Raw genomic sequence first — 17,632 nt, forward strand, 5'->3', positions numbered from 1 at the left:
GAACAGGGTTTAATGAGTGCAGAGCTGCTTCAGTGTGAGCAGCGCTGTGCTCTCATGTCTGCCAGGGTTTTGAGAGCCCCGGACTACACCCCCACTGTAGATAGCGCCACATACAACCCCCTGTAGAAAGCGCAAAACCCCCCGGCCCGGGAAATCCCTCCCCTAGAGGGAGCCCCTGACGTCTCTCCATCCACACTGTAAATAGTGCCCCCCTGTAGATAGCAACCACCCCCCTGTAGATAGCGCCACCTAAGCTACCAATTCCCGGTGTCAGATTGCTCTATTCTGGGGATTCCGCTTCTAGAGAGAGCCCCTGACGTCACGGTCCACCATCAGAGGCTCTCTCTAGGAGCGGAATCCCCAGGTGACACGCTGATCATGGAATCCCCTGGCGCCACTATCCATATATGACATGTCATGTGCTACTGCTGGAGCGGAATCCCCGTCGGGGGGGGGGGGGTGGTGCTGATACATACAAAGCAAGTAGCACTATCCACAGGGGGTGGCCCTATCTACAGAGGGGATGTTGCTATCTGCAGGGGGGGGGGAAGGTGCTATCTACAGGGGGTGTGGTGCGGTCTACAGTGGGTGTTATATGCAGGGCGCGTGACACTATTTACATGGGCACTGGCATATGGGCACTACCTACAGGGGACACTGGCGCTATCTAAATGGGCACTGTGTGTGGCACTATGTGGGGACTGTGGCACTATTTACAGTGGCCACTAGCACGATCTACAGTGGTATTGCGTCACTATCTACATGGTCATTGGTGTTTCCAAATGGCTGCGACCAAAAAAAAAACCCTAACGAATAAAATTCATCCATTTTATTAACGTCCCTGAAAAATAGATTCCAAATATCGGTGAAAAACGGTCAGATGATCGGAAAATGGATTCAAGTATTTTAAGACACATTGATGCAAAACAGCCACGAAAAACTGACCGTTGATCCGTTGTTAAAGAGGCTCTGTCACCAGATTATAAGTGCCCTATCTCCTACATAATCTGATCACCGCTGTAATGTAGAGAACAGTGTTTTTTATTTAGAAAAACGATCATTTTTGAGCAAGTTATGAACAATTTTAGATTTATGCTGATTCGTTTCTTAATAGACAATAGTCTATTTCTAAGATTGAGAACTGTTGGAAGTCTTGTTTTAAGATGGTAAATCCAAAAGGCCTCCCTGTCAAGTAAGGTGTGCTTTAAATTACCTCCACGTATTGAACTTCTGACCCTCTCAATGGCATATGTTCTAAAAGATTTAACGGATCTATTGTGACATGTGACAAAATGTCTAGCTGCATTTGAGATATTGAGAATAGCAGCATATACCAAATGTTCTAAAATCCTAACTTTGAACTTCCTCGATGTACAACAACATACATTAAGCAACAGTCGATACATTCAATAATATATACTACATACTCACTCTTGCAATTAATGTATGTTTTGATTGGAAAGTTTGACACCTCCAGAATCATGAAAACTCTTTCTAGGTTCGTCAAATAAGCAGACCTTGCAGGGATTGGCACCACATCTGTAAAATCCCTTATGTTGTAGCCATGTTGTTTTCGTATTGCAAGATGAAAGGAGATATGGAGAAAGTATGTTGCCTAACGTAGATGCTCTACAATTCGACATCCATCCTTCAGTAGGACATCCAGTTTTTTCATCTTCAAGAAGAATAGGTATGTATCTCCATACAATGTCCCTTATCTGTGGAAACTGGTTGCTATACTGAAGCACCAGGGTAGGTTTATCTAAGTCAGAAACATTAGATTACTTTTTATGAAATAATAATTGCTTGCAGGATTTGGATCCCACTATAAATTTAGCGCTATCAGGGGTCCAATTCTTACAGCCTCCCTTCCGCAGCCTCTCACAAATGTGTTTGTTCTTTATGAAAACTTAAATCCTGGCTTTAATGCCTTCTAGCCCTGATCATTTCACCTGTCGGAATAGTCCATCATTACAGTGGACCAACGTCGTGTTTTCAGATCAAAGTAAATTTTGCCTTTTAATTGGAAATCAAGGTCCAAGAGTCTGGAGGAAGAGTGGAGAGGCGTCAATCCAAGTTGCTTGTGGTCCAGTGTGAAGTTTCCACGGTCAGTGATGGTTTGGGGAGCCATGTCATCTGCTGGTGTTGGTCCACTGTGTTATATCAAGTCCGGAGTCAGCGCAGCCATCTACCAGGAAATTGTCGAGCACTTCACGCTTCCCTCTGCTGACAAGCTTTATGGAGATGCTGATTTCATTTTCCAGCAGGACTTGGCACATGCCCACACTGCTAAAAGTACCAATACCTGGTTTAAGAACCACAGTATCACTGTGCTTGATTGGCCAGCAAACTCGCCTGACCTAAACCCCATAGAAAATCTATAGGGCATTGTCAAGAGGAAGATGAGACACCAGACCCAATACTGCAGACTAGCCGAAAGCCGCTATCAAAGCAACCTGGGCTTCCATAACACCTCAGCAGTGCCACAGGCTGATCGCCTCCATGCCACGCCGCATTGATGCAGTAATTCATGCAAAAGGAGCCCCGACCAAATATTTAGTGCAGATACTGTACATACTTTGCAGTGGGCCAACATTTCTGTATTAAAAATCATTTTTTATATTGGGTTTATATAATATTAAAATTTTCTGAGAGACTAAATTTTGGGTTATCATTAACTGTTACAATAATCTTCCACATTGAAAGAAAAAGATGATGGAAAGAGATCCCTCTGTGTGTAATGAATCTGTATAATATAGGAGTTTCACTTTTTGAATTTAATTACTGAAATAAATGACTAGTATAACCACTGCTGGAACAGACTGCATTACAACACCATGTAGGGCAGGATTCGGACAGTTTTGCTCTTCAGGACAGAGCACATTGATCACATAATGGCAAGAAAAAGGAAAACAAAAGACGACAGACATACAATTATCAGTAGTCGCTTGTGAATTTCAGAGAGCGCTAATTTGGAGAGTAATTTTCATTTTCATACAATTCTATGGTCATATCACAAAATGCATTTGACCAAACCAGAAAGGATCACTTGATTGACCATGACCTGGGGTGTCGCCTGTTCCGTGCCCACCTCCCATAGCGCACTGCGCATGTCCGGTATTCCTGGTAGGAGTCAGGAACCCGGATGTGCGATACGGCGCTGGAGGCCGGAAGTGGGACATGCCCCACTTCCGCTTGCGTCTGTGGACATGCGCCGCGATCTCATGGGTGCTGATTAACAGCAGAATACACCTGGGTCTTGTCCTATTTAAGGTCAAGACTGCAACAGGACACTAGGCACCCCCTGAGGAAGCACACATCGCGAAACGCGCGTTTGGGTTCCATACACAGTATCCAGGTTTCAAGATCATTTATATGGGTAAGGTTTCTTCTATCCTTTGACATTCAGGCTTTCCATAACTTTTCCCAGGACCATTGTGTCCACAATCTATTGGGTTTTTACATGAGGGATTAGCCATCTATAGGATAACCTATTACCCATTCCATATACCCTCATTGTAGGGATCGCAGTGCAATATAATTTTTTTCATCTCTGTAAACATATGGATGGTCTGTCTTCCTTTCATACTTTGTAACATTATAGAGTGTCTCCAATCATTTTGTACCTTTTTAAATGTTTGTCCCATTTCTGTGATTAATTAAAATTTGTTATCTTTATAAATATGGCTTTGTACTCCGTTTTTTCTTTGCTTTAATACCATGTAGGGCAGGATTTGGACAGTTTTTGCTCTTCGGGACAGAGCACATTGATCACATAATGGCAAGAAAAAGGCAATTAACAAAAGACAGACATACAATTATCAGTAGTCACTTGTGAATTTCAAAGAGCGCTAATTCGGAGAGTAATTTTCCTTTTTGTACATTTCTATTGTCATATCACAAAATGCATTTGACCGAAACAGAAAGGATCACTTTATTGATGATGAGAGGGTATGGCAAAGAAAAAATAAGATCCTATCAAGAAGTAGCGGCTTTATTCAATGCCACTTATCCTATCCGTGATCCAATTTCATTATCAACTGTTAGAAGAACTGTTCTTCGTTTTGAAATAACCGAATCAATTAAAGACGCACCAAGATCCGGAAGACCCAAATTTGCTAGTAATGATGAAAAAGCTTTAGGTGTTCTGCTCACTGTACACGATAATCCTCATACATCTGTCTCGAGTGGAGCACAAGCGACTACCGAAAAGTGTACACATCAAATCATGTTACAATCGTAGACAAGGTCCATTCTGTATCGCCGAGGCCGATTGTAATAATACGTAATTTAAAATCACCTTGATGTGACATTCCCAAGCTCACACACACGCACACGCGCCCACACACACATTTAGAATTTTACCCGCGCGGTACATTTTGGGTAATGCCAACACCTGCGGTAGCCGATAGTGAAGATGATAACTTTAAAGTTAAATATCTCAGCGAACAAAAATCCTATCTCAAAATTTGCAGCATCGTTTTTGTATTCAAAAGAGCTTTCAAATTAGTCCCCACTCGACCCCCCCCTTGCCATTTAAGATTTTGCTGTCGAAGGGGGTGAGGTGTTTTTTTGGGGGGCATTAACTTGTAGATTTTATGACCCATTAAATCCCACCAAATTTCAACCCTCTACCTCGAGCCGTTCAAAAGTTATGAGGGTGTTCCGGAACTTTTCGTGGGCACTGTATATCCACATACAGGGCCGGCCTTAGGGGTGTGCGACCTGTGCCTCAGCAGGTGCAAGGGGGGTGCTGCGCTTTGCTCCCTTCCCCTGCTTTTTTCCGAAGGGCCCGGCGACTCAGCAGTCGCCTTTCCGCCCGGGCGGTTCTTCACTCAGTAGCGTCGCTACCGCTGTAGCAGCCATAGCGGCTGCTAGCGGCGACACCGGGCAAGAGGGCATCCGCCATGGGCGGCGGCGCCACTGCCTGCCGCTGCGGATGATGCAGCGGTAGCGACCGCACTATAGCAGAGCAGGGAGGTATCTCCTTGCTCTGCTATCTACTAGCGCCACTGTAGCTCCCTGAAGGAGCGGAATACCCGTGTGGCCGGGGATTCCGCTCCTGGAGTACTCCGCTTGATGTCTCTGTCCATATATGGACAGTGACATCAGGGTAAACTCCTGAAGAGGGATCCCCGTTTACAGCGTTGCCGACTCTGTGACCGGGGATTCCACTCCAGGAGAAGCCAATGACGTCACTGTCCATAAATGGCGCTCCCTACCAGGGGGCTGTGCGGCGCTCCCTACCAGGGGGCTGTGAGTGGCGGGCTGATGGTCATTTTACTGAGAGTGGGGGGCTGATGGTCATATTACTGAGAGTGGGGGGCTGATGGTCATATTACTGAGAGTGGGGGGCTGATGGTTATATTACTGAGAGTGGGGGGCTGATGGTTATATTACTAAGAGTGGGGGGGCTGATGGTCTTGAAGTGGTTTCCACCTCTGATGGTTATATTACTGAGAGTGGGGGGCTGATGGTTATATTACTCAGTGGGGGGCTGATGGTCATATTACTGAGTGTGGTGGGGCTGATGGTCTTGAAGTGGTTTCCACCTCTGACCTCTAATTGAAATTAATAGAAGCAGGAAAATACCTGCGTCGCCCGTGCTGAGCTTTCTTGTCTGCGCCTTTTGCATTAGCTTCAACGGCTTAAGAAAAAACGCAAAAAAAAAAAAAAGGGTCTGACAACGGCTGTCACTTCCTGAAGGAATTTTAAAGCAGATTTTTTTTGCCTTACAAAAAACACTGTGTGAACTTACCCTACGAGTGTAGTGCTTGTTCTTAGCCATTTTGTCTGTCTTTCTCAAAACAATTTTTGGTAGGGGTGCCCTGAGGAAATTTTATTTTTCCAGTGCTGCCTCGAGTCCGAAAAGGTCGGGAAACTCTGTAGTAGGCTACAAGATCACGCCGGCTTATGCAAGGATCCCGTTGTGGAGCAGCTCAGTTAGGCCTCATGCACACGACCGTAAAAACTCCCGTTATTACGGGTCGTAATCACGACCCGTAATAACGGGCTCATAAGACTTCTATTGGCGACGGGTGCCTTCCCGTTTTCTCACGGGAAGGTGCCCGTGCCGTTGAAAAAGATAGAACATGTCCTATTTCAGGCCGTAATAACGGCACGGACAGTCCATAGAAGTCTATGGAGCTCTCGTAATAACGGGTGGCTACATGTGTGCACCCGTCATTACGGCAGCGTTGCTAAGCGACGTCAGTAAATAGTCACTGTCCAGGGAGCTGAAAGAGTTAACTGACCGGCAGTAACTCTTTCAGCACCCTGGACAGTGACTACCGATCAGTATAAACCTGTAAAAAATAAAAATAAAAGACGTTCATACTTACCGACAACTTCCTGCTTCCTCCAGTCCGGTCTCCCGCCCGTTGCCTTGGTGACGCGTCCCTCTCGACATCCGGCCCGACGTCCTGGATGACGTTTCAGGCCATGTGACCGCTGCAGCCAATCACAGGTCAATCACAGGCTGCAGCGGTCACATGGACTGCCGCATCATCCAGGGATGTCGGGCTGGATGTGAAGAGAGGGACGCGTCACCAAGGCAACGGCCGGGTAAGTATGAATTTCTTTAACTTTTATTACAGAAAAGGCTGTCCCTTCTCTCTATCCTGCACTGATAGAGAGAAGGGGCTGCCGATTAGTGCAGTGCTATTTTGCCGACAAAAACGTGCTCGTAAATACGGGTGGAATACGTGTGACACCGGACCCATATTTACGGGCACGGGTTTGTAAATACTGGTGCAAAACAGGTGGAATACGTGTGACACCGGACCCGTATTTACGCCAGTATTTACGGGTGGGAAAAAATACGGTCGTGTGCATGAGGCCTTAGTCGTGGGAACAGGGCCTAGGTGAGTACAATTTTTGTTTGGGGGCAGTGTTTACAAGGGGGAGGTGGGGGGCTGTATGGCACGATCTACAAGGAGGAGTAGGGGGATTATGGCACTGTCTACAGGGAGGCTGTATGGCAAAATCTACAGGGGGCACTATACTGTGTGGGGGCCACTAAGCGGACATTATACTGTGTAGGGGTACTACAGGGGGCATAATATTGTGGGCACAATTAGAGGTCAAAATACTGTGTTCTTGAAGGGGTTGTAATATATTATTAAATATTATTATTATACTGTATGGGGGCACTAAAGGGGCATTATAGTTTTTTTATGGGCCATTTTTTTTATTTTAATGATGGGGCCGAAAGATCATTTCGCACGGGCCGCCATCTATCCTAAGGCCGGCCCAGTACACATATACTTATGCTTTGTATGTTATTTATATTACAGGTTTAGAATAACTAGTACTATCAAAATAACATGGACCCTGGAGTTTACAGCAAAGGTACATCATTTGGTTAACCTAAAACAAAGGTTTATATACAAAAGTCCATATAGAGACAGACAGAACTTAATATAAGTCACTAGCTGCTGCAGAACCTCTTGAGAAGCAGACACTGTGCAAATGAGGAAGCTGCAATGTAAACGCATTTGCTAAACAATCATTCAGAAAACGTCTTGAACTGTTAAGTACATATTGAGTGTAGACACTGAGCAACAAGTGTACAAGAAGTGCACCCTGACATTAACACTTACCATGGCGTTAGAGGAGTTGAGCAAACACACTACCAGAAGTATGAGCCACCTCTTCTTGTACAACCTGATGTGGCTGAGCTTTCTCAGGGTCTGGCATCTCTCGGAGTTTGGGTCCTCTTCACCAGTTGGTAACAGCACGGCATCGTCCGCGGCATTGTGCTCTGGGTCCTGGGATATGCCAGGCTCAGCCTCAGCCATGTCTCTGCTGAGATAGTGCAACTCCTTATATGACAGGACCTTTCACCCGCGTAAACAACACATACCGACTGTATGTAATATACTGACGAGTACACAGGGGTTAATACGGAGTGTCGGTCTAGTCAGACGCAGGAGAGCTGCCTGTCTCCTGACAGAACAAGCCCCGCCAACTGCACCCCGTCTGAGGAGGAACAGGAAACTCCACACAAACACGGTGAAATCAGTGAATAATGCCTCATGACACAGGCGGAGTCCGGCCCACATGCTGACACAGAATCTATCCAGGCTTTCTAGTGTCACTTGTGCATTATAGCTGGAACAGTTTGTAGCTTCATTTGTTTTTTCCTACCCCTCTGGGTTCTGTATATTTTTATTTCTATGTGGACGTTGCTGTGTGAGGTTGTGTTTCCTTCGCATCATTTCGGGCTAGGGCAACATATAAGTTCCAACTGCTAAAAAAAACAAAACACGCAAGTCGCTCAAAATTCTAAAAGAATTCTAATATCTGCTGTTGTTCCCCTGCTGCTTCCAGCTTCACATGAATTGTTAGGCCGGGTTCACACGCGGATTTTTCACAATGGATTTTATTTCAGAAAACCCGCAGCATATTACAGTAGCGGCAAAGTGGATGAGATTTGAACAATTCTCATCCACACGCTTCGTAAAAAACCCGCCGAAAAATCGTTCATAGATTCACCTGCAGTGTGTGGTTTTTTTTTGTTTTTTTTTAAAAATCCGCAGCATGTCAATTTATGTTGCGGCATCGCTGGTTTTCTGTTGCTGGTTTTCCCCATTGAATAGCAGATGTGATTTTTGCAACTCAGAAAAAAAAACTTATACTCAGGCCTCATGCACACGAACGTAAAACCGCCCGTAATTACGGGCTTATAGACTTCTATTGGCCACGGGTAAATATAGAACATGTCCTATTTCAGGCTGTAATAACGGCACGGGCAGGCCCATAGAAGTGTTTGCACCCGTAATTACGGGAGCGTTGCTAGGCGACGTCGGGATAGTCACTGTCCAGGGTGCTGAAAGAGTTAACCGATCGGCAGTAACTCCCAGCACCCGGGACAGTGACTATCACTGGAGTGAATAGTATTAAAAGTTAACTTACCCAGAATTCTTCTTCTTCTTCCTCCAGTCCGGCCTCCCGGGATGACGTTTCAGCCCATGTGACCGCTCTTGCCAATCACAGGCTGCAGCGGTCACATGGACTGCCGCGTCATCCAGGGAGGTCGGGCTGGATGTCGAAAGAGGGACGCGTCACCAAGACAACGGCCGGGTAAGTATGAATTTCTTTTACTGCGGAAAGGGCTGCCCCTTCTCTCTATCCTGCACTGATAGAGAGAAGGGGCTGCCGATTAGTGCAGTTCAATTTTGCAGTGAAAACATGCCCGTAAATACGGGTGGAATACTGGTGACACCGGACCCGTTTTTACAGGGAACGGGTCCGTAAATACTGGTGCAATACGGGTCGAATACGTGTGACCAAGGACCCGTATTTACGCCAGTATTTACGAGAGGACAAAAATACGTTCGTGTGCATGAGGCCTCACCCTGATCTCTCTGCTCCTGATTCTAGCCCAGCTTCCAGGGATCCCATGTGACTGGGCTGCAGCGGTCACATGGGATGAAACGTCATCCCTGAAGGCCAGGCTGCAGGATGTCCGAAGTATGGGCGCTTTTTTTTTACCTGCAGTTTTTCATCCAGAATTTCCTGCGGCGTCCAGGGCGGATAAGCGGTGTAGTTTTTTGCAGCGTATCAGCCCTGTGTGAACGGTTTTACCTGCGGATTTAGGGTATGTTCACACTGCTTATTTTCAGCCATTCTTCGGGCCGTAAACGCCCTGAAAAATGGCTGAAAATACGGGGGCTGAACACCTCCAAACATCTGCCCATTGATTTCAATGGGAAAAATGGCGTTCCATGCCCATGGGGCGTTTTTAAAACGCCCCGTAAAAAAGAAGTGCATGTCACTTGTTGAGCCATTTTTGGAGCCATTTTTCATTGTCTCAATAGAAAAACAGCTCCAAAAATTACCGCAAAAAACGCTTGATGCATAAAAAACGGCTGAAAATCAGGGGCTGTTTTCGCTTGAAAACATCTCCGTATTTGACGTCCGTTTTTCGTTTGCTGTGTGAACATACCCTTAGTGTTAAACATTGATTATATCAAAGTATATGTGCACCTGCGGATTTCCAGTGGTTTCCGCTACGTAATTGCTGTAAATACCCCAACAAAACAAACCTGTTGCAGAATTTCTGCTCCCCATTAAAGTCTATGGGTCAAACACGCAGCATCTCCACATAGAACCCGCAGCAGAAATTGACATGCTGCGGAATAGAAAGCCTAGTTGTTTTTGCACTAGTTTGGCTGACAACTACAATGGTGGCCATAATCTGTCTCTGGTTATACGGTTGTTTACAGGCAGGTGATGTCTCACTTTATCACTAGGGCTAGGTAATATGTGCTGACCACTACTGGTAGCATAAAAACCAGCATAGATAGTGCCACACTCAGTGCCCTTTGTAAATGGTTCTCCACACTGCCCCGGATAGATATTGCCACACACTGCTTCCTGTAGATAGTGGCACAAGGCCCCCCCGTAGATAGTGCCACAATGCCCTCTGTAGATAATACTACAGTGCCCACTGTAGAGAGAGCCACACAGTCCCCCTGTAAATAGAGCCACACAGGCTCAATGGTGCCACAAAGCCCCTTTTTAGATAGTGCCACAGTGCCCTCTGTAGATAATGCCACAGTGCCCTCCGTAAATAGTGCTGTCAAAAGGGTTGGGTGTCTGTGGCGTTATCTACAGGAGGGGGCTGGAACTATCCACAGGAGCGGGTGGCACTATCCACAGGGGGGGTGGGGCCATATCAACAGGGGGCGGGTGGCACATTCTACAGGGGGGTGTGTGTGGCACTATCTACAAGGGGGTGTGTGTGGCACACAGATACAATTGAATAAGGCAGTTGTCGGGACACGTCCGGGACAGTAATTTGCCGGGACTGTCTCTGTAAATTCGGGACAGTTCCAGCAAATTCGGGACTGTTGGCAACTATGTAGAAAGTCGCACCGCAGAACACTTTTCGCATTAAATTTCTGCATTTTTTTCAGCAGCGTAGGCTGCTCAATCTTATTCGCTTTGCTGCTACTGTAAGGGTACGAACAGATTAGGCGTAAACCCTGCAGATTTTGGTAACGAATTTTCATGCAGAAAATCCGCAGTGTAATACAGTAGCAGCAGCATGGGTGAGATTTGAACAAATCTCAGCCACACACAATGGAAAAAATCCACCGTAAAAAAAGTTCATAAATTGACCTGTGGTGTGGTTTTTGAAGCCGCAGCATGTCAATTTATCCTCTGGAATCTCTGCCCTTGTGTTGCGTATTCCCCCTATTCAATTCAATGGCTGCAATTTCGCCACAAAAAAATCGGAAATGAAGAAAAAAAAAAAGGTAATAATAGTGATGCGATCCTATCTTCTAAAAATAATAATAATAATCTTTATATAGCGCCAACGCATTCCACAGCACTTTACAATTTAGAGGGTTCATGTACAGACAATATCAGACATTACATAGTGACAAAACTAATATACAATTCAAACGAGGAGTGAGGACCCTGCTCACAAGAGCTTACAATCTATGAGAAAATAGGAAGAGATACAAGAGGAGTGAGGACCCTGCTCACAAGAGCTTACAATCTATGAGGAAATAGGAGATACAAGAGGAGTGAGGACCCTGCTCACAAGAGCTTACAATCTATGAGGAAATAGTAAGAGATACAAGAGTAGTGAAGACCTTGCACACAAGAGCTTACAATCTATGAGGAAATAGTAAGAGATACAGGAGGAGTGAGGACCCTGCTCACAAGAGCTTACAATCTATGAGGAAATAGGAGGAGAAACAAGAGGAGTGAGGACCCTGCTCACAAGAGCTTACAATCTATGGGGAAATAGGAGGGGATACAAGAGGAGTGAAGACCCTGCTCACAAGAGCTTACAATCTATGAGGAAATAGTAAGAGATACAAGAGGAGTGAGGACCCTGCTCACAAGAGCTTACAATCTATGAGGAAATAGGAGGAGATACAGGAGGAGTGAGGACCCTGCTCACAAGAGCTTACAATCAATGGGGAAATAGGTGGAGATACAAGAGGAGTGAGGACCCTTCTCACAAGAGCTTACAATCTATGAGGAAATAGGAGGAGATACAAGAGGAATGAGGACCCTGCTCACAAGAGCTTACAGTCTATGAGGACCTAGTAAGACATACAAGACGAGTGAGGAACCTGCTCACAAGAGCTTACAATCTATGAGGAAATAGGAAGAGATACAAGAGGAGTGAGGACCCTGCTCACAAGAGCTTACAATCTATGAGGAAATAGGAGGAGATACAAGAGGAGTGAGGACCCTGCTCATAGGAGCTTACAATCTATGAGGAGCTAGTAAGACATACAAGAGGAGTGAGGAACCTGCTCACAAGAGCTTACAATCTATGAGGAAATAGAAGGAGATAAAAGAGGAGTGAGGACCCTGCTCACAAGAGCTTACAATCTATGAGGAAGTAGGAGGAGATACAAGAGGAGTGAGGACCCTGCTCACAAGAGCTTACAATCTATGAGGAAATAGGAGATACAAGAGGAGTGAGGACCCTGCTCATAGGAGCTTACAATCTATGAGGAAATAGGAGGAGATACAAGAGGAGTGAGGACCCTGCTCACAACAGCTTACAATCTATGAGGAGCTAGTAAGACATACAAGAGGAGTGAGGAACCTGCTCACAAGAGCTTACAATCTATGAGGAAGTAGGAGGAGATACAAGAGGAGTGAAGACCCTGCTCACAAGAGCTCACAATCTATGAGGAAATCGTGAGAGATACAAGAGGAGTGAGGACCCTGCTCACAAGTGCTTACAATCTATGAGGAAATAGGAGGAGATACAAGAGGAGTGAGGACCCTGCTCACAAGAGCTTACAATCTATGAGGAAATAGGAGGAGATACAAGAGGAGTGAGGACCCTGCTTACAAGATCTTACAATCTATGAGGAAGTAGGAGGAGGTACAAGAGGAGTGAGGACCCTGCTCACAAGAGCTTACAATCTATGAGGAAATAGTGAGAGATACAGGAGGAGTGAGGACCCTGCTCACAAGAGCTTACAATCTAGGAGGAAATAGTAAGAGATACAAGAGGAGTGAGGACCCTGCTCACAAGAGCTTACAATCTATGAGGAAATAGGAGGAGATACAAGAGGAGTGAGGACCCTGCTCACAAGAGCTTACAATCTATGGGGAAATAGGTGGAGATACAAGAGGAGTGAGGACCCTTCTCACAAGAGCTTACAATCTATGAGGAAATAGGAGGAGATACAAGAGGAATGAGGACCCTGCTCACAAGAGCTTACAGTCTATGAGGACCTAGTAAGACATACAAGACGAGTGAGGAACCTGCTCACAAGAGCTTACAATCTATGAGGAAATAGGAAGAGATACAAGAGGAGTGAGGACCCTGCTCACAAGAGCTTACAATCTATGAGGAAATAGGAGGAGATACAAGAGGAGTGAGGACCCTGCTCATAGGAGCTTACAATCTATGAGGAGCTAGTAAGACATACAAGAGGAGTGAGGAACCTGCTCACAAGAGCTTACAATCTATGAGGAAATAGAAGGAGATAAAAGAGGAGTGAGGACCCTGCTCACAAGAGCTTACAATCTATGAGGAAGTAGGAGGAGATACAAGAGGAGTGAGGACCCTGCTCACAAGAGCTTACAATCTATGAGGAAATAGTAGATACAAGAGGAGTGAGGACTCTGCTCATAGGAGCTTACAATCTATGAGGAAATAGGAGAAGATACAAGAGGAGTGAGGACCCTGCTCACAAGAGCTTACAATCTATGAGGAGCTAGTAAGACATACAAGAGGAGTGAGGAACCTGCTCACAAGAGCTTACAATCTATGAGGAAGTAGGAGGAGATACAAGAGGAGTGAAGACCCTGCTCACAAGAGCTCACAATCTATGAGGAAATCGTGAGAGATACAAGAGGAGTGAGGACCCTGCTCACAAGTGCTTACAATCTATGAGGAAATAGGAGGAGATACAAGAGGAGTGAGGACCCTGCTCACAAGAGCTTACAATCTATGAGGAAGTAGGAGGAGGTACAAGAGGAGTGAGGACCCTGCTCACAAGAGCTTACAATCTATGAGGAAATAGTGAGAGATACAGGAGGAGTGAGGACCCTGCTCACAAGAGCTTACAATCTAGGATGAAATAGTAAGAGATACAAGAGGAGTGAGGACCCTGCTCACAAGAGCTTACAATCTATGAGGAAATAGGAGGAGATACAAGAGGAGTGAGGACCCTGCTCAAAAGAGCTTACAATCTGTGAGGAAATAGGAGGAGATTCAAGAGGAATGAGGACCCTGCTCACAAGAGCTTACAATCTATGAGGAAATAGGAGGAGATACAAGAGGAGTGAGGACCCTGCTCAAAGGAGCTTACAATCTATGAGGAAATAGGAGGAGATACAAGAGGAGTGAGGACCCTGCTCACAAGAACTTACAATCTATGAGGAGCTAGTAAGACATACAAGAGAAGTGAGGACCCTGCTCACAAGAGCTCACAATCTATGAGGAAATCGTGAGAGATGCAAGAGGAGTGAGGACCCTGCTCACAAGAGCTTACAATCTATGAGGAAATAGGAGGAGATACAAGAGGAGTGAGGGCCCTGCTCACAAGAGCTTACAATCTATGAGGAGCTAGTAAGACATACAAGAAGAGTGAGGAACCTGCTCACAAGAGCTTACAATCTATGAGGAAGTAGGAGGAGATACAAGAGGAGTGAGGACCCTGCTCACAAGAGCTCACAATCTATGAGGAAATCGTGAGAGATACAATAGGAGTGAGGACCCTGCTCACAAGAGCTTACAATCTATGAGGAAATAGTAAGAGATACAAGAGGAGTGAGGACCCTGCTCACAAGAGCTTAAAATCTATGAGGAAGTAGGAGGAGATACAAGAGGAGTGAGGACCCTACTCACAAGAGCTTACAATCTATGAGGAAGTAGGAAGAGATACAAGAGGAGTGAGGACCCTACTCACAAGAGCTTACAATCTATGAGGAAATAGGAGGAGATACAAGAGGAGTGAGGACCCTGCTCAAAAGAGTTTACAATCTGTGAGGAAATAGGAGGAGATTCAAGAGGAATGAGGACCCTGCTCACAAGAGCTCACAATCTATGAGGAAATTGTGAGAGATACAATAGGAGTGAGGACCCTGCTCACAAGAGCTTACAATCTTTGAGGAAATAGGAGGAGATAGAAGAGGAGTGAGGACCCTGCTCAAAAGAGCTTACAATCTATGAGGAAATAGGAGGAGATACAAGAGGAGTGAGGACCCTGCTCACAAGATCTTACAATCTATGAGGAAGTAGGAGGAGAAACAAGAAGAGTGAGGACCCTGCTCACAAGAGCTTACAATCTATGAGGAAGTAGGAAGAGATACAAGAGGAGTGAGGACCCTACTCAAAAGAGCTTACAATCTGTGAGGAAATAGGAGGAGATTCAAGAGGAATGAGGACCCTGCTCACAAGAGCTTACAATCTATGAGGAAATAGGAGGAGATACAAGAGGAGTGAGGACCCTGCTCATAGGAGCTTACAATCTATGAGGAAATAGGAGGAGATACAAGAGGAGTGAGGACCCTGCTCACAAGAACTTACAATCTATGAGGAGCTAGTAAGACATACAAGAGGAGTGAGGACCCTGCTCACAAGAGCTTACAATCTATGAGGAAATAGTAAGAGATACAAGAGGAGTGAGGACCCTGCTCACAAGAGCTTACAATCTATGAGGAAGTAGGAGGAGAAACAAGAGGAGTGAGGACCCTGCTCACAAGAGCTTACAATCTGTGAGGAAATAGGAGATACAAGAGGAATGAGGACCCTGCTCACAAGAGCTTACAATCTATGAGGAGCTAGTAAGACATACAAGAGGAGTGAGGAACCTGCTCACAAGAGCTTACAATCTATGATGAAATAGGAGGAGATAGAAGAGGAGTGAGGGCCCTGCTCACAAGAGTTTACAATCTATGAGGACATAGGAGGAGATACACGATGAGTGAGGACCCTGCTCACAAGATCTTACAATCTATGAGGAAGTAGGAGGAGAAACAAGAGGAGTGAGGACCCTGCTCACAAGAGCTTACAATCTATGAGGAAGTAGGAAGAGATACAAGAGGAGTGAGGACCCTACTCACAAGAGCTCACGATCTATGAGGAAATAGTGAGAGATACAAGAGGAGTGAGGACCCTGCTCACAAGAGCTTACAATCTTTGAGGAAATAGGAGGAGATAGAAGAGGAGTGAGGACCCTCCTCAAAAGAGCTTACAATCTGTGAGGAAATAGGAGATACAAGAGGAATGAGGACCCTGCTCACAAGAGCTTACAATCTATGAGGAGCTAGTAAGACATACAAGAGGAGTGAGGAACCTGCTCACAAGAGCTTACAATCTATGAGGAGATAGAAGAGGAGTGAGGGCCCTGCTCACAAGAGTTTACAATCTATGAGGACATAGGAGGAGATACACGAGGAGTGAGGACCCTGCTCACAAGAACTTACAATCTATGAGAAAATAGGAGGAGATACAAGAGGAGTGAGGACCCTGCTCACAAGAGCTCACAATCTATGAGGAAATAGGAGGAGATAGAAGAGGAGTGAGGACCCTGCTCACAAGAGCTTACAATCTATGAGAAAATAGGAGGAGATACAAGAGGAGTGAGGACCCTGCTCACAAGAGCTTACAATCTATGAGGAAGTAGGAGGAGATACAAGAGGAGTGAGGACCCTGCTCACAAGAGCTTACAATCTATGAGGAAGTAGGAGGAGATACAAGAGGAATGAGGGCCCTGCTCACAAGAGTTTACAATCTATGAGGAAATAGTAAGAGATATAAGAGGAGTGAGGACCCTGCTCACAAGAGCTTACAATCTATGAGGAAATAGTAAAAGATACAAGAGGAGTGAGGACCCTGCTCACAAGATCTTACAATCTATGAGGAAGTAGGAGGAGATACAAGAGGAGTGAGGACCCTGCTCACAAGAGCTCACAATCTATGAGGAAATAGTGAGAGATACAAGAGGAGTGAGGACCCTGCTCACAAGAGCTTACAATCTATGAGGAAATAGGAGATACAAGAGGAGTGAGAACCCTGCTCACAAGAGTTTACAATCTATGAGGAAATAGGGGATACAAGAGGTGTGAGGACCCTGCTCACAAGAGCTTACAATCTATAAGGAAATAGGAAATACAAGAGGAGTGAGGACCCTGCTCACAAGATCTTACAATCTATGAGGAAGTAGGAGGAGAAACAAGAGGAGTGAGGACCCTGCTCACAAGAGCTTACAATCTATAAGGAAGTAGGAAGAGATACAAGAGGAGTGAGGACCCTACTCACAAGAGCTCACAATCTATGAGGAAATAGTGAGAGATAGAAGAGGAGTGAGGACCCTGCTCAAAAGAGCTTACAATCTGTGAGGAAATAGGAGATACAAGAGGAATGAGGACCCTGCTCACAAGAGCTTACAATCTATGAGGAGCTAGTAAGACATACAAGAGGAGTGAGGAACCTGCTCACAAGAGCTTACAATCTATGATGAAATAGGAGGAGATAGAAGAGGAGTAAGGGCCCTGCTCACAAGAGTTTACAATCTATGAGGACATAGGAGGAGATACACGATGAGTGAGGACCCTGCTCACAAGATCTTACAATCTATGAGGAAGTAGGAGGAGATACAAGAGGAGTGAGGGCCGTGCTCACAACAGCTTA

The 17,632-nt window shown here is 45.5% G+C and overlaps 1 protein-coding gene across 2 annotated transcripts in view; it reads right to left on the reverse strand.

Annotated features, from left to right (window-relative positions):
• Positions 1-8,007, reverse strand: part of SLC49A3 (solute carrier family 49 member 3) — a 59,001-nt gene extending 50,994 nt beyond the window's left edge. For both annotated transcript variants that reach the window (XM_075825530.1, XM_075825531.1), the window contains exon 1: positions 7,602-8,007. In XM_075825530.1, coding sequence (XP_075681645.1) covers positions 7,602-7,799 — 198 coding nt within the window. In that variant the 5' untranslated portion in view covers positions 7,800-8,007. The remainder of the gene's footprint in view (positions 1-7,601) is intronic.
• Between the last annotated feature and the right edge of the window lie 9,625 nt (positions 8,008-17,632).

The sequence above is a fragment of the Rhinoderma darwinii genome, chromosome 1 (genome assembly GCF_050947455.1).
Source record: "Rhinoderma darwinii isolate aRhiDar2 chromosome 1, aRhiDar2.hap1, whole genome shotgun sequence".
NCBI classification, from domain to species: domain Eukaryota; kingdom Metazoa; phylum Chordata; class Amphibia; order Anura; family Rhinodermatidae; genus Rhinoderma; species Rhinoderma darwinii.